The sequence below is a fragment of the Notechis scutatus genome, chromosome Z (assembly GCF_049901735.1).
Source record: "Notechis scutatus isolate UNSWTSFEM ecotype Mainland chromosome Z, rNotScu1.2, whole genome shotgun sequence".
Taxonomy (NCBI): domain Eukaryota; kingdom Metazoa; phylum Chordata; class Lepidosauria; order Squamata; family Elapidae; genus Notechis; species Notechis scutatus.
The window spans coordinates 31,926,192-31,948,258 of NC_142025.1; the positions used below are offsets into that span (position 1 = coordinate 31,926,192).

General features: G+C 35.5%; 2 protein-coding genes across 7 annotated transcripts in view; one reads left to right on the forward strand and one right to left on the reverse strand.

Moving 5' to 3' along the window:
• The window catches only part of JAZF1 (JAZF zinc finger 1), a 138,630-nt gene extending 126,831 nt beyond the window's left edge, over positions 1–11,799 (forward strand). Inside the window, exons 4-5 of the mRNA XM_026673605.2 lie at positions 4,737–4,906; positions 8,583–11,799. Coding sequence (XP_026529390.2) covers positions 4,737–4,906; positions 8,583–8,759 — 347 coding nt within the window. The 3' untranslated portion in view covers positions 8,760–11,799. The remainder of the gene's footprint in view (positions 1–4,736; positions 4,907–8,582) is intronic.
• A 2,899-nt stretch (positions 11,800–14,698) lies between these two features.
• The window catches only part of TAX1BP1 (Tax1 binding protein 1), a 39,486-nt gene continuing 32,117 nt past the window's right edge, over positions 14,699–22,067 (reverse strand). For all 6 annotated transcript variants that reach the window (XM_087947795.1, XM_087947792.1, XM_087947793.1 and 3 more), the window contains 4 exons: positions 21,284–21,464; positions 20,930–21,078; positions 17,279–17,364; positions 14,699–15,678 (listed from right to left, as the gene is read on the reverse strand). In XM_087947795.1, coding sequence (XP_087803921.1) covers positions 15,477–15,678; positions 17,279–17,364; positions 20,930–21,078; positions 21,284–21,464 — 618 coding nt within the window. In that variant the 3' untranslated portion in view covers positions 14,699–15,476. The remainder of the gene's footprint in view (positions 15,679–17,278; positions 17,365–20,929; positions 21,079–21,283; positions 21,465–22,067) is intronic.

A 22,067-nucleotide genomic window follows, 5' to 3' on the forward strand; every position in this document is an offset into this window, starting at 1 on the left:
AGAAGGATGCAGAAAAGCAAAATAAAATTACAGGCCAATAACTTGCCAGTTGAAAACATACAGCAGTGGTGGGATTTAAAATTGTTTACTACCGGTTCTGTGGACGTGACTTGGTGGGCGTGGCAGGGGAAGGATACTGTAAAATCTCCAGTGAGAGGTGGTATTTGCCAATTCTCCAAATTACTCAAAATTTCTGCTACCGGTTTTCCAGAACTGGTCAGAACCTGCTGAATACCACCTCTGACTTATAGGCATTATTGCCAACCAAATTCATGGATATCTGGAAGCAAGGATTTGCTGCCCGTAGAGCAGAAAGGGTACTATAACAATTCAAGAGGAACCAAAGACCAATTGATGATTGACAAACTGGTTTTGAAGAATTGAAAGAAAAACAAATTTCATGGCTTGGATTGATCATAAGAAAGCATTTGATTCTGTTCCACACAGTTGGATTGAGAAATAGTTAACAGGAATTTTTGGAATTAGCAACAACATTTAGAGATTCCTGAAGATTTCCATGAAGCTATGAAAACTAAGTTGATGGCCTGTGGAGAAGAATTTGGTAAAGTTGAAATCAAATGGGAATTTTTCAAGGTGACTCACTGTCATATGTACTTCCAATGGCACCACTAACAAGCATTTTGAACAAGACAAACTTTGGCTATGAATTGGCAAAAAAAAGTTGAAAATTTTCCATTTGCTCTACGTGGATGATTTAAATTTGCCTGGAAAAACAAAAGCTGAACTGAGTTCACCATTAAAAAGCATTGAGGAGTTTAGCAGGGATATTGGAATGCAATTTGACATGGACAAGTGTGAGACAATTATTGTTAAGGCAGGAAAAATTGTTAAAGATGATGGATTTGAACTTAATAATGAAGAGCTGATAAAAATAGTTTAGTATTTGTTCAATTTCATATAGTTTGATATGATTTTTCTACAATTAAATTAACTAACTTAATTAGTTGTTGTGTAGTATTTAAAAAAAATGATTGAGATTGCTACTTGTACTTTTTACAAGGCAAAAAGTCCTATTTGGGAATCTGTAGAGAAAGTGCATTGTAAGAGCAATCATTGTCATTGTGAAACTGTATAAAATATCAATCACATTAATTGGTATTTTAGAGAATGTTGAGTTTGACTTGGTGTTAATTTTGTTCCTTATATTATCTTCAATTATTGTAAAGAAAGCAAAACAAAAGGCCAAACATAGCTGTTCTCTTTTGGCATGCCAGAAACATGCACTTTTCCTTTGGCAAGTTAAATCAACCAGCTGATTTCAACATCCCTAATAACAACTTTTTGCCTGCTATTGCTGAAAATGTCTGCAATTTATTCAATCAAAACACTTCACCAAAGAAAGAAAGAAAAGAGCCCATCAAAAACTTTATGCAGCCTGGAAATCTGTCAACCAATCTCAGCCACAGAGCAGATGAATATGTAGCTAAGCTTTCCCTTTATTCTCCAGCCCTTTAGAATTTGGTGCTACTAAAATTCCTAGTCCAGTCAGGAAGGCTGTTTTGGTAAACAATTTTCCTGACTTTTGTAAACATTAATCTTGAGTTGGAGAAGTTTGTAACTTTAATTATCTTGCTTTATTCCTGTTCAGGTGGGATATTTATGTTGGTCTATAATAAATAAAGATTTGATAAAGCTCAGGTTGGTTATGTAAGAAAAAAAATCATTGCTTAAATGAAAGGATATTGTGAATAATGATATATGACTAACAAAGCTCAACTTTCCATGCTTGTGTAAACAAGAAAGAAACATAATTCCTTGGATGCCGTTATGTACACCAATCCTAAAGATATATAATTCATTTAACAGCTCAATCCTTTAAAATATTAATAGCTGCAAGTATTTTTAAAGCTTAATGAACATCTTGGGATATACTGTATCTGTCAAGATTCTAAGTAAAGAGCATTACAAAATATTGCAGACTGAAAGAATCCTAACAAACATAATTTTGCTAGTGATGGCATGCCTTCCTCTGCATTATCTTTTGTAACTTGGTCCTAAATGTATTCCTAGGATGCATCTCAAAATATAATTTGTTGGCTGATAAAATTTTCACTGACAAAAGCATGCACAGAAGACACAATATCAACATACTGATCGGGATTTATAGGCGTAAAGTTTAAAACATTTTAAAGGAACCAATTTGCCTCTTAATTCATCTGTCTTCAACTGCCAGCTTCAACTGCCAGCTGTAGAGTTCCATTGAAGTCTTCACCAAGGAAACCCAAGTTCACATTTCCTCTTAACCATAGTCTTCACTTCATACTATTGGATTACAAGGGTCACGTTCTTAGCCAAACCAACTTTACAGGATTGTTGTTAAAAGAGATCTCAATGTAAGTTGTTAATATCCAAACATGCAATAACTCCATTGTCTGCCAGTGGTAATCAGAAATTCAGAATTTGAATTCTTGTTGGCAGATTTGCCAGCTATAGTTATTAGAGAGATGGTAGACATAAAGCAAGGTCTGCATGTGTGATTAGTTTCAGCTGTCATTAGTTCGGCAAGATTTGTAACACACCCAATTTGACTTAGAGTAAGATGTGAACCCTGTGGAAATCTCAGGTACAAGAAACATACATGAAACAGTACCAATTTCAGGCTGTTTATAGCTGATATTGGTAAGGAAAGATAGAATCATTTCGCAGAAAGATGGAAGATAGGTCTTCAAGCCTGATGTCTATATTAATGGTTCCATAGAAACGTTGTTCTGCTTCCATTTCATTAGCACCTTTTGTCTGCTTTGTATGCCTGGTGAGCTTGCTGTCAGCCATACAGCCTAGAACAGAAGTGGCCAATGTCATATAGGTGAGGACTACTTTTATTTCAACATCTGAGTAACAGAATCTTGCAAATCTGAATGAGTTTCCCCTCCACACACTTTAGTTTCTTGTGAATTAGGGAAGGGCTCGTCTGAGAAATTTGGCCAAGGTTCAAGCCCAATCTACCGGTTGTCCCTTGCATTCTTCCAAGACCATTCCTTATGCCTTTTATCCTTGCTTAAGATTAATGCTGGCTATGATTGAAAGATTTGAAGGCTCGGTAAATAAATGGTTTATGGGAAAGAAGCGGGGTCTTGTCTCTACCTCTCAATGATATCCATCACATTGTGTCTGAATTCCATCAACAGCTTACACCGGTTCAATGTCTGATTTTTTTCAACATAGACTACTATGTCCTTGAATGGCTGGGTGGACATTTGAATCACTATAAGTCCATGTATTTGCCATTTGTTAAATAAATAAATATGGGAAGGAAAATCCTGAATGATATTAGTCTTTAACAACTTAACAAACATTAAAAACATTATTTTTCCTCATGGCACACAAATGGATTTAAGAACTGTTGTTACATACACCTACACATTTAAAGTCTGCTTTCTCAATGCTCTTCATTCTTTTTAATGATCATCTCATACAGAGACATATTCATATTTATAATAACTTTAAAAATTAAATTTTAAAACTTGCAAAAGCACATTCTGCAGATGATTGCTGCACTTTGATAACATAGTGTTGAATTACGAATGTGCACAATGCAGTTATCCTCACATCAGGACAAATTGCTAGCATGTAATTCTTATTAGCGTTACGCTATAATTTCTATTAATTCCAAAGGGCACATAACACTTGGCTTGTCAACATATTATTTTATACTGTTTATTATCTAGAAAATTATGCCTTTCAGATGATTTCCTGGAAAAAGAAAACCTTAAAAAAATCTCCTTTGGTTTTAATACAGAGGAAAAGAAGAAAAATATTCAGTCTTACTGTCTCCTTTTCCCTAATAAAACTCTTCTGGACATCAATATTCAGAGTAAAGCTAAAAGGTGGTTTGTGCAATATATCGCAACAATTATTTAGCCAATAAAGATTTTGTGTCCTGACTGTAATAAGAAACATTGTAATTAAGACTAATCTATTAGTTATATAGGTAGGGAAGTAAAGCAGGAAAAAAATAGCTATCAGTAAATTAAAATTGGATTTTTTAAAATAGATCAATTATCTTCTATCAAGTCAGTGTTGACTTTTAGCAATCCACATAAATATATTTTCTCCATCTATCCTGTTTTAGGTCTTACAATGTTGCATTCATAGACCCTAGAATTGAATATATCCACTTTGGTTCAATGTCCTCTTCTTCTGTTTCTTTCCATTTTTCTCAGCATTAGAGCCTTCTCCAGAGATCTAGGTCTTTGCGTAATGTTTCCCAAGTGTAATGATTTGTGCCTACTCATTTGTGTCTTGAATGAGAACTCAGGTTAATTTGTTTGATGATCCATTTGAAAATTTGAAAAAAGGTCAAGTTTTTCTAGCCAGTATCTGCAAAGTCCAACTTTTACTTTAAGAAAATGCCATTGCCTGCACTGTTCTGATCTTCGTAGATATAGGTACATCACAGCATTTGGATACCTTTTCAAAAGCTTGCTGCTCTATCAAAGGCTAGTCCACAATATATTTTTGATTGTTTGTTTCTTTACTATTGATAGTTGATCCTAAAAGACAGAAACCATTTACCACTTCATTATCTTCATTGTCAATTCTAAGACTGGTTGTTGCTCCTGTTGTCATTAGCTTGGTTATCTTATTTAATGTTCGTCCCATTTTCACTGTTCTCCTTGACATTTATTATTAGAGCTTACAGAACCTTTGCCTTTTCAATTAGCAGAGTATGTTTTAGTTTATCTGTATTTAATTCTTGCTTTATATCTTCTTAGGTAGTGAATATGATGAAGAAGAAGTAGACTATGAAGATTCAGATAGTGATGAGTCCTGGACCACAGAAAGTGCTATCAGTTCGGAAGCTATCCTAAGTTCTATGTGTATGAATGGAGGAGATGAGAAACCTTTTGCTTGTCCTGTTCCTGGATGTAAAAAGCGATATAAGGTAACTGTTGTTTATGATATAGTAAAATTATTCTTTCCAAAGCAGATGCTTTGTGATTTCATAGATTTTATCATGATATATATTTATTTAGCAATGTATGCAATTACTCAACTCTTCAATAACTCTGGAGATCATGCAGTAAAATTATTAATCGAATACCATTGAAGAAAAGCAACAATTAAAGAACAATGGTTTACATAGGACTTGCCTAACCTAAGATCTGAGAGCAAAATCAGGTTTGGAGGTCAAACCATGGCCAAAATGGGGAACCAGACATATCTCAGGGAGAATAAGTTCTAGAAGTCAGGCACCATGAGGAAAAAAAGGCACAGTTTGTAAGTCCCCATGAATTTATGGACAAAATCTGAAGCCTGCCTAGTCCGCTTGATTGTACAACCTGGACAGAAGATATGGAAGAGCTATGTTGCTACCTATAATTGATCAGGTCCTATGTTATGAATATATTCTGTATAAAATCCCTGTCTTCTACAATCCTGACACTTTTCAGATTTTCTCAGACATAATTTTTAGCTAGTATGGCACCCATTCCTATTGGAGATAGTTGACACTGAAGTCCAGGCACAATTGAAAAATCCCATGTTTTAGGTCAGTGGTGGCAAATCTATGATATGCGTGGCAGAGGTGGTACACAGAGCCCTCTCTGTGGGCACACACGCTGTCACCCCAGCTCAGCTCCATTGCATTTTTCCATGGTGTTTCTCCCTGTTGATGATGAAGCTCAATGACAAAACATAAGCTCACCTCTTGCAGAGCTGCTGCTGTTGAGATGCCCTGCCTCCCATCAACTAGCTGGTCTTTGGGTGTCTGCCACGCATGTGCAGGCATGTGCGCATGCTCTCACGTACCTTGCAGTTTGGGCATGCATGCACGCACACACTTTGGGCACTTCGTACTCCATACTCGTCTTGTGACAATAGTGCTTTGTGCTTAATAATATAGAAACAGTAGACATAAAGTAGACTAGACATAAAGTATTCACTGACAGTCACAACTCTCCATAGAACCCTTTGACTTTAATGTACATCCAAGTGTAATTGTGTTAATAGTTAACTGTTCCTAAGATGGGGGGAGAAGAGTCCCCTTGAATATTCTAACAAAACTATAAAATATATTAAACTGGTTCATTTATGATTGGAGGAGGGGAGAGTAAAAAGTAGCCAAATAATTCTCTGATTGTTTTTCAGCCTCCTTGTCCACACAGAAAGAATTCATATATTTTGTAAGATTTATCCTAGTATTATAGCCCACAGGAATGCAGTATTAAATTATTATTATTTAATAATCAATAAAACGGTTCTGCAAGACATCTTACCATTTTAAAATATTAAAACAAATGTTACACAAAACAGAATAAATAAAAAGAATTCTCTGGAATTGATGGTGAATTGCAGTTCTTGAACTAAGTTGAAGACTTGTTTGTCTTAACAACCACAAACTCACAATTCATAAAATGGTTTTGGCAAGATAAGCACATTAAAGTTTTACTATAAAGTTAAAAGTCACATTTTATTGCTTTAAATACCATTTCTATAAGTAGAAACTGTAGCTCAAATGTTTAAAAACTATCTTAAAAAGGACCTTTTTAAAGGAAAATATATTTTCTGCTTCATCCTTGTGCTGTGACAATTCTAAAAAGTTAGAAACATATCCATGATATTATGTTACAAGGACTCTAGAATACTGTGTGGATGTAAATTGCTTTGTAAATTTTATTCAAAATGATACAAGACTGAAGCAGTCAATAAAGTAGTTACTCATGGTTCTTTTACTCTTCTTGTCTATAAAATAGGCAAAATTGAAATATAAATCCATTAAATCCTTAAATCTCATCAAGTCCTACTTTCCTATTTTCTATATTTTAATTCTACATTGGAAGTCTGCAACCAAGCTCCTTTGTTTGTTTGACCATAACATAAATTAATTATACTAATTAAACTTGCCTTAATTTAACTCACCATGTAAAATTTAGTGTAATGGAATAGGTTTAAGTAATCAGAGGCATGGAAATAAGTAGGAATAAACAATCTAGCTTTCTAGTTTTTCTACTGTACTGTCTTGAAAATTTCTTTCCCTGACCCACTTTTGCTAAACATTAAGTTGCATGATTATTTGAACAAATAAATTTCTGTATTACATTTAAAAGTTTAAAAATTGTTCTTACTAAAACAATTCAAAAATGGCAAAATATGTGTGGTACAAGTCATTGTGCTGTTTGACTACGTCTACTAATAAGTATTGATATATTTTAGAATTTGGCATTTTTAAAAAGCCAGATAGTTGATTCATTTGTGTCTTAGAAAAAATCTGTTTGGCAACACATGTGAAGTTTTTTTCCCCTCTTAAAATATATCAATTTTGTGACTTTCTAATCCATACATCATTTGTGCCTCCAACTGATTTTACTGCTTCTTCAACAAGAATGTTCATATCTTGAAAATCTAAGAATGTTGCAGGATATGGAGCAAAATAAAGTATTCCAATTTGAGAAGAAAAGGAAGTTAACATAAAGGAGGAGGTAATACTGGGATATTTACAGACCACTCACATCCTGGACATAAACTGTTTCAGCTCTTTCCCTCAAAACGATGTATAGAGCAAAGCACATCAGAACAACTAGACACAAGAACAGTTTTTTCCAGAACGCCATCACTTTGCTAAAAAAATAATTGTGACTGTATGACCGTAACTTTGTGACTGTGACTGTAACTTTGTTGCTTGTATCCTTACGATCTATATTGACTGTTTCCTAGCATGATTTGATTGCTTATTGTACCCTATGACTATCATTAAGTGTTGTATCTTATGATTCTTGACTCTTGATGAATGTATCTTTTCTTTTATGTACACTGAGAGCATTTGTACCAAGACAAATTCCTTGTGTGTCCAATCACACTTGGCCAATAAAAGAATTCTAAAAGAATTCTAATAGACATGGGAATTTAAACTTGAATTGAGTTTATAGCTATAGTGTTTTGTTCTCTCTTCCTGCTAATAAATTTTACTTTAATATCAGTATTTTATTGCAAGATGGCTTGCAAATGGCTGGACCACTTGAAAGTGATTTCAAGTTATACACAAAGTGCTGAATGGCTGCTAGAACAAGAAAAAAGATTTGCGATCTGGATCTTATAAAGATTGGTGCAGTTTCTGCATGATTACATGAATAGAATATTGTATGTTCTTCTATCATTCTGGTCTTCCCAAGAAATAGGATAAAAAGCTTACAATGGAACTATCAGGATTGCAAGAAAAGTGAACATTTAAAGTCCTTGCTAAGGAGCCTCTGTGGCACAGTGGTTAGAGTGCAGTACTGCAAGCTACTTCTGCAGCCAGCTGCCTACAATTTGGCAGTTCAAATCCCACCAGGCTCAAGGTTGACTCAGCCTTCCATCCTTCCGAGGTGGGTAAAATGAGGACCCAAATTGCAGTATGCTGACTCTGTAAACCGCTTAGAGAGGGCTGTAAAGCGGTATATAAGTCTAAGTGCCATTGCTATTCCTATTTCAAGCTGTCCTATGATTAGATTAGATTTGTAGTTAAATTCCTGGTATTCTTTAAACGGCTTCTTAAGATACACTTTGCTTTGAAAATTAAACAGCCTGGCAATATTTCTAGCATTCCTACTAAAGTCTTTGTGTTTAATCCTCTGTCATAGAATGTGAATGGTATAAAGTATCATGCCAAGAATGGCCACAGGACACAGATCCGGGTGCGAAAACCCTTCAAATGCCGCTGTGGAAAGAGTTACAAGACAGCTCAGGGTCTGCGGCACCACACAATCAACTTCCACCCACCAGTGTCCGCTGAGATTATCAGGAAGATGCAGCAATAAGATGCTGGTCACAAATGTGCCAAGGAATCCACACCAGCAGTTGCTGATTTCTAAGACAGCCACCTTCTCCTGGGAAGCATTGAGCAACCCATTTGAAGAAATTAAATGCATGCTTTACTTTTTTTTTTCCTGTAATTTTGGAATGATGTATCTTTGTAGAGTTAATGATTTTGTACATTTGCACATGTAATCATCATGCCCATATACATTACTTTAATATAAAGGTGCTAAAAGCTACAGATTTTTTAAAAGAATTTTTCCGATTCCCCCCCACACACACCCAAAGGTGAATTAGGGAACATTGTATATTTAGCTGTTCCACAGTATTAAATAAAGACGGGGGAGGAAAACTTGGCACTAGGATAACTTCCAAGATTGTAATGTGTTTGAAGAAATTCAATACATCAGTTCCTATGTGCTTGCAAAAACCAAAAGAATTCCCTTTTATCCACCTGGTTAATATGCCTTACATAACAGAGATATCTGTAGGATAGCAAGGTTATAGGTATTGGAATTATAAATAAGAGAATGTTTAACATATTCGAAGAATATTTTCATACTCAAATAACATACATAAAAGGTGTGCTTGCTGTATTTTATATTATCTTGCAAATTCTTTTAGTCTTTTGAAATGCTGAAAATTTTGCAGTGAATTAGTAGATCACTCTACCATTAAAATTCCTACTTCTATCTGTACAGAACTTATGTTATTTAATGTTAACAACCCGCTCAAATTCCTGAGGACTATCTTTTCCTGGTCCTGCTATTGGCCTCTGCTGTGTACTACTAGCAGATACTTGGAAATGAAGTGCAAATTTTCTGAGATAAATTAATCTTCATCTTAGATGGAGTCCTTAAAGCACTTTGTAGTTCTTCATTGCCAATAAATTTAAATGTTTTATGTTGCCAATTCTTGCAACTATCATTGTTGCAAATAAAAAAAGAAGCATATTATTAAGAGGTACAGTATTTATATTAAAGGAGCTTCTCGTTGTACCTTTGGATTTTGCCATGTGTGTGTCGAGATAGACCTCAACTTACAACCACAAATGAGCCCAAAGGTTTTGTTGCAAAGCAAGAGAGTTGTTAAGTGAGTTTTGCCCCATTTTTACGATCTAGCTTACCAGAGTTAAGTGATTCACTGCAGTTATTACATTAGTAACTTGGTTGTTAACTGAACCTGGCTTCCTCATTGACTTTGCTTGTCAGGTCACAAGAGGTGGTCACATGACCTTAGCACACTGCAACCATCACAAATACATCCCAGTTGCCAAGCATTCAACTTTTGATCATGGGATCATGGGGATGCTGAAGTCGTGTGAAAAACAGTGATGTCACTTTTTTCGGTGCCATTATAACTTTGGTCACTAAATGAATGGTCATAAGTCAAGGACTACCTGTAATATATATGCTATGTTATGTATATGTAGATATGTGTATGTATGTACACACACATACATATAAACATATATACATACACATGGTATGTGTGCATGTGTACATGCAGACTTATTGTGTGTGATGTATTCTACAGGTTAGCATTACATTTCTTTATAAACTGTGAGACATCATGAGCCTTACTGAAATGAAGCACTTTTTGAAGCAGGTAATTCCAAGGTAGACTTCTAACACAGAGTTCCTGAAACCACACCTGAACGCTTCATTTATTTGATGCTCTCCTGCCTTCAGCATTCTCTTGTTTAAAGTAATAGTTAACATTTAGTATGCAAAAGCTAAGTTAATACTAACTTGGGAGTTTGTCTCCCGCATGAGACTATTTTAAGTTTTTCAGATAATCCTTTTCTGTGTATTTTGTATTTATATATAAATGACATGGGAAATACGAGTCTCTTTTCTTTTAGATTAGAACATGTATAAACACTGAGTGGGCAAAGATTCTTCACTAAGAAAGATTTTTTCCAACTAAGATCTCTCATAATGAGGGTTTAGGAAGATAAGCTTCTTTTAGACAAGTTACCCTACACCCACCTTCAGAAAAATCTATGTACTAGCATCAGTAATAGTTTGATGTAACGGATATCCTAATATAACAATCTATTGCTATACTTAAAGCTTTATATCCATCTAATATTTTGACTTCATTTAATTGTGCTCTCGGTAAAAAGTACTGAGTAACCTAACCGTTAAATAATGTTGCATGTCAATTCTTTCCACTATTACAATCCATTACTATCTATATAGTCATTGTGGCAGTATTAAACAGACAGAAATGGGACTATTTTGTTATACTGTGTATAGTGAATGTATTGTACTGTGTCTGTGAAAATGTGCTTTAAATTATATTTTCTTATATTTTGCTGGGGACAAAGTTCATTAAGTTTGGAAGTCACACAAAGTTTGTTTTAGAACTGAGCACCATAAAATGTATTGAAATTTCTTTCCATAAAAGCTGCTTACAAATGTTAATCAAATCACATTTAATAAAATTGCCTCTGACCCAAGAGAAAATTGAATGTTGTTTTATTATCTTTGATTGCTTTGCACTGTAAAGATACATTACCAAGGCACACAATAAAATGTTCTCAATTTACTTAACAATACTGAGAAAATGGTGAGAGCAGGAAATAGAATATAGCACAAATGAATGTTTTTCATAATAAATATACTATGAAAATAGGAAGTTTATAATTTATAAATATAATGGGATTCTATTGGATTGAGATATTATACAGTTCTCACCAATAGAAGAGTTTAGCTCAACTGAAGATATTTTTTGAAAAGTTGGGAAAACAGTCTCAAGGGAGTATTTTAAGAGATTATATATTCACTGTTCATGATTACTATATAGCAAAGTGCATTTTAAAACTATATAGCAAAGTGCATTTCAAAGGAGTAATCTTTTTCTTTTCTATTTTCTTTTTTTCTTTCTTTGTCTCTTTTTCTTTCTTTGTCAATCTTATTTCAAAATGATTGGGCAGTTTACAACACTAAAAATAATAAAAGGTAAATATGTCTAACAATAAAAACCAAAATTACAATGAAAAATAGAACTATAATTAAAAGGATGTGCAGGAGGCGGGGGGAATTTTCTCTTAATTCATTAACCAGCATGCTCCCCCGTTGTGGCCTCAAGCCATCTAGCAAATCTTCAGGCCCTTACAGAAGGTTAGAAGAATCGGAGCCAATCTCACATGAAGGGATAAGATGTTCCGAACAGCAAAAGCCATGGCAGAGTATGCACTTCTGGACTCTACCAGCCATAATTACTTAAATAACTGATACAGGTGGGAGGGCTAATCCTGGTGGGGTGAGATGGTTCCTCAAATAACCTGGACCCACATCGTGCAGGGATTTAAAGGTAATAAGCAACACTTTGAATTGAACCGGGAAACAATCTGAACTGCCCCAGGTGCCCCAAGAACTGCCCACATTACCATGCTCTACAACAGCTGAAGATTCTGAATGTTCAAAGATAGCTCCATGTAGAATTCATTGCCTTATTCCAGACATAAGATGACCTGAGCTTGAATGACTGCACACAGAGATTCCCAATCCAGGAAAGGCTACAACTGGGATACAACATGAAGTTGTGCAAAGGCTTACCTAGTCGTGACTACAAGCTGTTCTTTCAGCAAGAGTCATGACTCCAGGAGAACCCTCAAGTTACGGATTGAATATAGAGTAGAATAGTGCAACTCCATCCAGAATTAAGTTAAAATCCCATATCTTGAAACTCCATCCACTCAAAACCATTTGGTCTTGTCAGGGTTCAGCCAAAGTCTATTGCCCCCATCCATGTCCCCACAGCCTCCTGGCATTGCAAAAGGGCAACAATAGCATCACTTGGATCACCCTTGAAATATAAAGCAAAGTATTATCAACATGATCCTAAATCCTTGGTGGTGAATGATCTTAACCAGAAGCTTCAGATAGATGTTTAAAAGAGGTGGGGAGAAGAATACTGAGCTATGTGGCATGCAAAAAGAAGTGGCCATGGGTTGGACCTCTCTCTCTATCTTCAATTGGGAGTGGCCTTGGAATAAAGAGCCAAACCAGTGCAAAATTGTGCCACCCAGTTCCAAACACTGCAGCTGGCTCAAAAAGATATCATGATTGATGGCACCGAAATCTGCTATGAGATTAAGAAGAGCAAAGATGGTTGCATTATCTTTACCCTGCATTTCTTGCCAGAGATCATCTAATGCCACCAATAACATTTCTGTCCCATAACAGACTGACACCTGACAGGAAGTGGTCCAGATATTTCATCCAAGACCATATTAAGCTGCCAAGCAACCACCTTTTCTACCACCTTTTCTAAGAAAGGAAGTTAGAAACTGGACAAAAGTTATCCAGATAGATGGGATCAAGTGATGTTTTTTTAAGGAGAGAACAAACCAGGGCCTCTTTAAAAGGCTCTGGTAAATCCCCTCCTGCAGTGAGGGATTTATCACTGCTTGAATCCATATACGAATCCTGGAGGTTTTTACCACCAGGAGGGACAAGGATCTAATTGAAAGGCGGGTTGCACTGATAGTTTCAAGGAGATGTCCACTTCATCAGGATCAAATTGTTCCTAGATAACCAGGAAAAATCTTTCCCCAGCATCTCATACAGACCTTCACCCTTCATGTGTTTCAACTGGAAACAAATCCAAGTGATTTTTTCTGTTAGGTGTTGAACAAATTCCTCTGCGCAATCCTAAAGATGTTCAACTGAGCTCCCCTGACCCAGAAGGGACCTGTTGACCCAGATTAGAGCTGTGGGGTGACATTCTGTGGACTCAATAAGGGCAGAGAAATTATGCTGTTTGATCACTCTTGATTACCCTGAAATAGGCCTTTGCAGCAGCTCAAAGTCATGTCTGGTCAGTCATCCTTTATCTTCCTCCAGTGGTGCTGTAGGAGTCTCTTAATCCTTTTCAGAACCCACAACTCCATGAACCACAGGGAGAGTCAGAATGATGGTTCAAGAGAGGCCACATGAGTGCAATCCTGTCTAGAATCCTGGCTGCCCTTTGATTCCAGGTGACCAAGGTTTTGGCAGGCCATGAAACAAAACTTGTATGTATTCCAGTTCCCCTGAAACCCAATTAGTTCCATCAGTCACTGGGAATGGACCAGGCCTCTCAGAAGAGAGGATGGCGTAAGAGAATCTCATGGACACCAGGGTGTGATCTGACCATGACAGGGATGATGTTAGATTCTCCCACCAGATTATGTTGCCACTGTTCCAACAAGAAAATCCTATCTGGTGAATGACCACTGTTTCAAGTCAGGCCCAAGATTATCTAGGATATGTCTATGACTATCATGGAGGCCATGAACTCCTGAACCACTTCTGAGATCACATTCAGGGGTGGCAAGTTGAAGTCCCCCAGAACCATAAGTCTGGAGAACATTACTGACTGTCCTGAGATGGCCTCTAGTAGCTCAGGAAGAGAAGCTGATGGAGTATTCCCAATTGATCCCAACTTCAAAAATAAGGTCTCATAACCAGGGACATGGAGAGCAAGGGCCATGAGAGCCAAAAGAGACTCTGTCATCCCACCTCACCTATACTGGGGTCTCAGCTAATGCCAAACCTTAAATCTGGCTGAACACACCTCTAATAATAACCAATTACAGCTAAAGCAGTCAACAAATATGAATATTCTCACAATTTTATTATCTGCACTGAATCCCCTAGGTAGGACACAGGAAAAAGATGGAACCCCATAACTCAACTGGTATAGAAAATAACGCCAAAAAACATTTTTTGGGGCAGAAATTTATCAGTAAGAATAACCCAAATGGCATTGGCCTGGTTAAAAAAAATTGATCATGAAAGGATGTCCAAATATGATTAAGTGAAAGAAAATTTTATTCTAATAAAGGGTGATTGTGGCAATTTTTTCATCTGCAATAGTTTACAAAATATTTCCTAGAAGACTGAAACAAGATTTCATACAGGTTTGAAAAATATAAGGAGATTAAATGAAATCACACACTTTACTTTTTTCTTTAATTTGCTATCATAAAACATGAAAAGTTAATGTTTTTATCCAAAAAGATCAAATTATTCTGCAACTCTTAAAAATATAGTGGTTTAGATATGTACAAACATTCAACGAGTTTAAGGGGGAAATGTGCTAAGCATAAAATACTAAAAATATTGATTGTATGAATACAGCTTTGAATGCCTATTGAAGAATTTTAAACAGTGAAAATTTATTAAGTAACAGAAAGGTCATAATTTTATTAAACATTTACTAATAGCTCTAAATGCAGTAATTTTCATAGTTTTAGTGGTATATTGGACATTTTAAAATTTGGATAATAAGGATAAATATGAATACTATTGTAAGGCTTTTTTGCAAAACATTTAATCACAACACAAGTATATTTTTGCAACAGATTAAAAACCCATGCTGCAGAAAGATATACATAAAATTATTGAAAAACATCATTTTATTAAGAAATAAACTTTAATATGTTAGAACAAGCAAGAAGAAAACTGTCATCCCACAACAAATTGAACTCTGGCGACAAGTCTGCAAATTTTCTATGTGTTTATGAATTGTTAGTTAAGGAATAAATATTAACAGATACAACATATTTAGCTATATGCTAGATTGGGGAATAGGCCAAAGATTTATTCTAATCAGCTGCAATGCTGATCACTAATTTTACGAAGCTTACATCATTCATGAAGCATTCTCTTGTCTGCATACTTTAATCAACCTTCACCTGTTATAATGCATAATGATACCCCAACCTAATCAAAATTTAAAACATTATGATCAAAGTGTGTTTGAACATGGTTTTCAAAGGTTTGCTGGTCATAATCAGGAGGAAACTGTTCACGGCACATTGGACACACCTTCCAGTGACTTTCAACATGTTCTTCAAACTTGCTTTGATCGTAGTTAGGAGGAAACATCATTTCACAGAGTGGACATTTCTTGATGTGCACAAAACTTGGAATAAAAAGACAAAGAATTGAAGATAACAGTGAGATTGAGACCAGTATTTGATCTCAAATATATCTTTGTCACTGTTATTATCTAAGTGAATGAACATATCCAGCAATCTCAATAGCAATAGTATGTTAGACTGATATACTACTCCACAGTGCTTTATAGCAATTTCTGAGTAGTTTACAAAAGTCAGCGAATTGCCCTAAACAATCTAGATCTCATTTTATTGACCTCAGAAGGATGAAAGGCTGAGGTAACCTTGAGCTGATCAAGATTCAACTCCTGCTGTGGGCAGAGTCAGCCTGCCATACTGCACTTACCATTGCACTACCAAGACTAATTAGTTTCTCCGTGCCATTGGACATAAAGGGGTTTTCCATTTAATCAAAGTACCTGTTCCTAATATTTATTCACTGTGTAGCACAATCTTCCCTAACCTCAGGATCCTCCTAGATATACTTCAACTTCTATATTTCTCAAAGAAGGGCGAACATTACTAAGAATTTGGGAAAAGTACCCCTGTTTGGGAAAACTAGTAAATCTTCTCATGCACCAATATTCTTCAAGTCTTTTCATACACCAATCAACAATCATAAAGTATAGATGTTGTAATCTAAAAGCTTTTCAGGGTACCATGTCTTCACCTTGGTTTAATTATACTATTCCTTTACTACAATGGAGAAAGTTTAGGAAGTCTAATTAAGGTTGAATTAATTAATCATTTTAACTGATAAGAATTCTCTATAAAAATAGAAAGCTGAAAATTTTCACAGTGCATTCAACATCTTAAAGAATATCGTTTTCAAATCACTGATTAGAATTAAGACTTTGTATAAGGTATACTCAAATTCTTGAAAACACTGGCATTATTCAGGCCACCTACATTTATGAGCATGATAAAGAATAAGGAAATAAAGTGATAGATGAAGCATGAAATGAAAACAATAGAGGGATACTAAAGTGGAATTTATTTTGGATAAAGAATGATAAAACAGATATTACTTTTAAGAATAGGGAGATGCAGGAACAGCAGTATATATTCAAAGGAAAGGAGTGATGGCGCAGCAGTTAAAGATGTTGAGCTTGTCAGCTGGAAAGTCCATTCCAGTCCAGGTTCAAGATCCAAGCATTGCACAATGGGGGAAGCTCCCATTACCTTCCCACCTAGCATTTTGAAAGTATGCAAATGTGAATAGATAAATAGGTACCACTTGTTGAAAAGTAAGTGTCCCAGCATATAGTCATTTCACATGACTATGGAAAATGTCAAACAAAACTGGCTCTCTCAACTAAGAAAGGAAGATGAGCACCGCCCCTAGAACTGCCAACCTTTATTTTTATATTCAAAGGACCCAGTATTTTTTTATCAAAATTCTAATTTTGGAAAATGAATGGAAAATCATTTATTTTTCCAACTGTAAACATTGAAATTCAACTCTTCTTCAGAATTCAAGACCTGGGACTTAAACTACTCCAAAGAAATTTCATTCATTTTTGTCCACAGTAAATGATCACACTACCATATAAAGTATAACAGTGAAAGCTGGCAAGAAATCTCTTATGTTAATTTGAAAACACAGCTTTGGCATTAGTACCTTACCTAGAATCAAAACAAAAGCTTGTCCCATGTTCATGTAAGTGCAGATCTGATGGATCTGGAGCTGAAGGTGCACTTGCTTCATCAGTCTGCAAATTAAGTATTTGATTTTATTGAATGTATTTTGCTCACAGAATTGTCATTTTTATAATTACTATGATTACTTACATTCATAAGCCAACAAAATTCTAAATAATCCATTAGATATTTGTGTGAAATGGCATTTATCTTGACAGATTCACATTTTTGAGGCTATGTCATTTTCTTTGTTGAAGCAAAAAGCAACAAAATGTATTCATGTTGACTTGAGGCTTTTCCTTGTCTTATCCCTGTCACTTGCAAATGCAGAAGAGCAAAAGGCTCTTAAAGGAACTGCTGAGGATGTAAGCTGTATGTTTTCTTGCAATACAATTAAAGCTTGGCAAGTGTTGCTGAGGAAGCTGTGATGAGAACCACTTGCAAACCCACCCCTTCTCTTTTAGAGATGAAGAGAACACCCTGCATTGCAAAACATCATTTCAATAGAAAGACTAATACTTTTAATTAGCAACCTTAACAACAAAAGCTTTAGGACTACATTCCTGCATAGCCCCTCAAAGTAAAATGCAGTTTATTATAATACAAAGCAACCCCTCCATTTTATGAACAGCTACATTAAACAAGAAGTATGCTAAAGCAACATATGAAATAAATACAAAAGATATGGACAAGTTACTGATGTATACAGTTTCTTTACAAATTTGAGTGTGTCACAACTGTAAATAGATGCAATTTGCAATGATATAATTTACCATCATCCTGCAGTGAGAGTTCTCGCCCAAACTATTTAATTTTGATAATTCCCTTTTTCATTTTTGTCACTGGTAATCATGCTAGCAGCATCATTAAAGACACACAAGCAGCCAGCCAGAAATAGAGTTGATTACCATGGTTAGCCCAACAGTGATTATTGGGGATTACCGTATATTCCAAATAATTTCACATTTTAGAAATTTATCCTGAATGTAAATGTATCCATCAACATCAAATGGGCATACATATCCAAGCTGCATTCCAATTGTCAGTGATTAGACACTTTCAAACAGGTATCATTATGAAATATTTTATGATATGATCTTCAGATAATGAAGATGATCTAATGCAGGAGTGTCACTCCTCCCCCCAGAAACAGTGAAGGACTTATTTAAAGGAATATTACTTAATCAGCTGTGTTATACCGGTGCTTCTCTGATCCCTATATACTAGTACAAAATAGTTAGCATCCTATTTTTTCTGTTAAATATATTTGCCTAGCCAGTTAATTACCTTTTCCATTGGCAAGTTAAAAAGCCATAGTATAATATGTTAAAACTTCTATTTGATGTAAGATAAGAACCATTTCTGAGAACAGACAAGTCCCAAAGTTAGGTTCCATTTGAGCACATTAGGTTCCTTCTGCCTCATTACAAAAACTAAACTATGTCAGCAAATGAGCACTTAAGCTCTGTTCCTCTTGGGTTTGCAAAAGAGTAAAGCACATAGATTAGAAAGAACACTCTCCTAATTAAACTGCAGCAGACTTCTAGGGAAAAGAAAAACTTGTCACCGTACAGTAGTATCCATACCAATAGTCAAATTAAATGTGCAAAACATGAAATAAAGGTGGGCAGCTACACTATGCTCACATTCGAGGTGTTAAATAGATCAAAAAGTTCCGAGAGTTTCAAAATTACTCCCAGTAATGGACTCAGAGGGCAAAAGGCAAGAAGAGGAGATAAAGTTTTCTTCATTATTAGTACTGAGCACCAAAGCTAAAATTGTACTGTCTGAACACTGATCAGTTTCTCAAAGGTTAATTGTGCTGTCCAGACAGTTTAAAGTTAATGGGATTTGGGATAGTTAGTTAGGATTTGAGAGCTGTCCCCTTAAGGGAATGCATTATGGTAAATGTAATTAAGGTATCCTGGGAAATGTAGTCCATGTCATGTGGCCACATCTATAATCCTGATTGGTCACTAAATTGATCCTTGTTGGGTTGGGGGAGGCTCCCTCACTCATGCCTGAACACAGCCTCATGGTGGCAGCTCTACCCCCTGCCTCTGCGTCTATGGGATAGAAAGATTAATATCATTTACACTACGATTTCAACTATGCAAAGAATTGGACATTAGATGCATCTCAACATAACTGTGAGTCACCTTGAGGATACCTAATATAATCCAATAAAAGAAACTTTGTATGGAATAATTTGTAGAGTTATTCTATCTGTCTTTATATTCAGCAAGTGAATCATAAGACAGAATATTAACAGCAATTAAATGTATCAAACTGGACTAAGTGAGAAATAGGTCATGATACCACAATAATTGCCATAGTTTATAAAGGACTTTTTAAAAAATAATTCTTATTCAAGAGTTTATTAAAGACCACAAAATAATGTTATCTATATTACAGCTTTATCACATTTTATTTGAGCTAGCAACTGTCTTCATGTGAAACAGGCATTTATAGAAATTAGTATGTTTGTGTTTTATTTCAGTATTCAGAAATACTGAAATAAATTTTGTTCATGTGTGGGGAACATTTGTTAAATGTTTAATATTTGTTAAACGTTACTCTGTCTTAAACATTACTGGATATACAAATACCATTACATTCTTTTGAATTTGAAATATAGATTTGTGTACAATATTCCAGTTAGGATAATTCTTAACATAAGCACCCCAGGCCAGCTGGAATTTAAAAATTTCCAATTTTGGAACTGCATGTAGAAATTAGTGCTTAGGCCGTGTTTCTGATCACTTTAATCATTGAAAGAACATAGTCATTAACAACACTGAGTAACAAAGTTAAAACCAATTCTGATATCTTTGAATAAATGCTGCAACTTAACACAATCATAACGGCTAACTTTCATGCGGCTAACTTTAATGAATCTTCTAAAGCAGGGTGTCAAACTCGATTTGAGGACCACATCAGGTTTGTGTTTGTTCTCCGGGGGCGTTGCTAGAGTGGGTGTCGTCTGCTGGATGCCACTCGTATTGGGGGCATCTGTGGTGGCCAAGTGCTAAGTCAGGATTTCCCTCAGACCCCCCTTCACTCTCATTATAATTGTCCTTCCTTCCCTCCTTCCTCATTCTTTCTTCTTCCTTCCCTTCTCTCCTTATTTTTCCTTCTTTGCTCTCTATCCAACTTTAATTCTTTTTCTTTCCCTTTCTCCTTTTGTTTTGTTTTTAGTTTGTTTTGATAGCCCTCTGCCAGTGAAAACAGAGCTGGAGGGGGGTAGTTTTCGGCCGTGATGGCCTCCTGCAGCCCTGTGCCAGAAAAAAAATGGAGCTAGCAGAGGGTTGCAGGAGACCATTGCAGACGAAAACGGAGCCCTGGGGTGGGTGGACTGGCGCGTGCAGCCCTATCAAGCTCCATTTTCACTGGCAGAGGCACCACAGGCACCTTTGCTATTACCAGGGCAGCCCTGTGGGCCAGATCTAAGCACCCCATGGGCCAAATCCAGCCTGAGGGCCTTGAGTTTGACACCCCTGTTCTAAAGCGAGATATTATGTTCACCTCATTTAAACTGGAAGCTTTCAGAGATAAACATTCAGATATGTTTGGGTGGGAGATGAAGACATAACTTAAATATATAAAACATAAATGTTATTTTTACTTCAAACTTACTTTATTATCCTCAAGATCTTCTAAACTCTCAGGGCGACTGAAATTACGGGCAGGCTGACTGCATACCACATTATCTTCACGGTCCCAAGAGGCTGTTCTCATGGATGGCCTTTGGATGTCATCAGGATAAAAAGTATCATCTGCTCCATCTGAAATCATAATTAGGCAATGAACACCAGACTACATACAATGAAGCCTTTTCTGAAAGGCCATATTCCAAAAGACCTTTATCTTTAGTTAAAATGCCACTTTTATTAAGTACTACAAATTAATTAAGTTGCTTTGAGAACCTGTGATATCTTTCCAATTGAATTTTCCTAGTACAACTAATTGACAAAAACTGAATCCTCAAACCTCTAGTTTCCTGGTTTGTGTAGGGATTTCCATAGTGCAGAACTGGTACATTAGGTAATGTAGCAGGAATCTGCCCATTATCTTCAGAATTAAGATCTGGATTGAGAAAATGTAGTGCCTGCTGAGAAATCTGTCCTTCCTTGATCCTTTCTGTTTGATTTTCTGGTCTCCTTCCAGGTTTCTAAAGAACGGTTAAAAAATAATACTATGATACAAGGAACAAAACAGTCTTTTAAGGCTGCTTTATTTAGCATTCTCTTTTCCCATTATCTATAAAAATATATTTTTAAATCTTCATATTTGCAGTACTATAAATGTCTAGCTTGATATTATCTCTTTTTTCCCATCCTTTAAGTAACCTGACTTATGTTATACCAAAGAGTATAACATAACTAAAAAGTAGTAAAACTAAAATTTATGTAAAATTTCTTATTTAATATTGAATGTTTTAATTCTTAAAACTTTCTGAATTTAAACTTAAACTAATACCCTTGTTTTATCAAAATATTTATCTAAACAATTTGTAAAGTTGAAAAAATAAATATTTTCTAAAACTAATACGGATGTTATGTTATATCATATCTTAATTTTAACTGAAAATACAAATTTATTCCCAGAAATGATACACCCACATATCTTGAGGCTAGGGAGCTGCTTAACGGTTGGCATGATAATGATATGGCAGGGAACTGTGCAAATTATTTTTTTTCTTTTGTATAGAAACAATCTGTTGCCACCCTAAAGTATCATCATCACTATCATCATGGTTGAGATACTCTAGTTA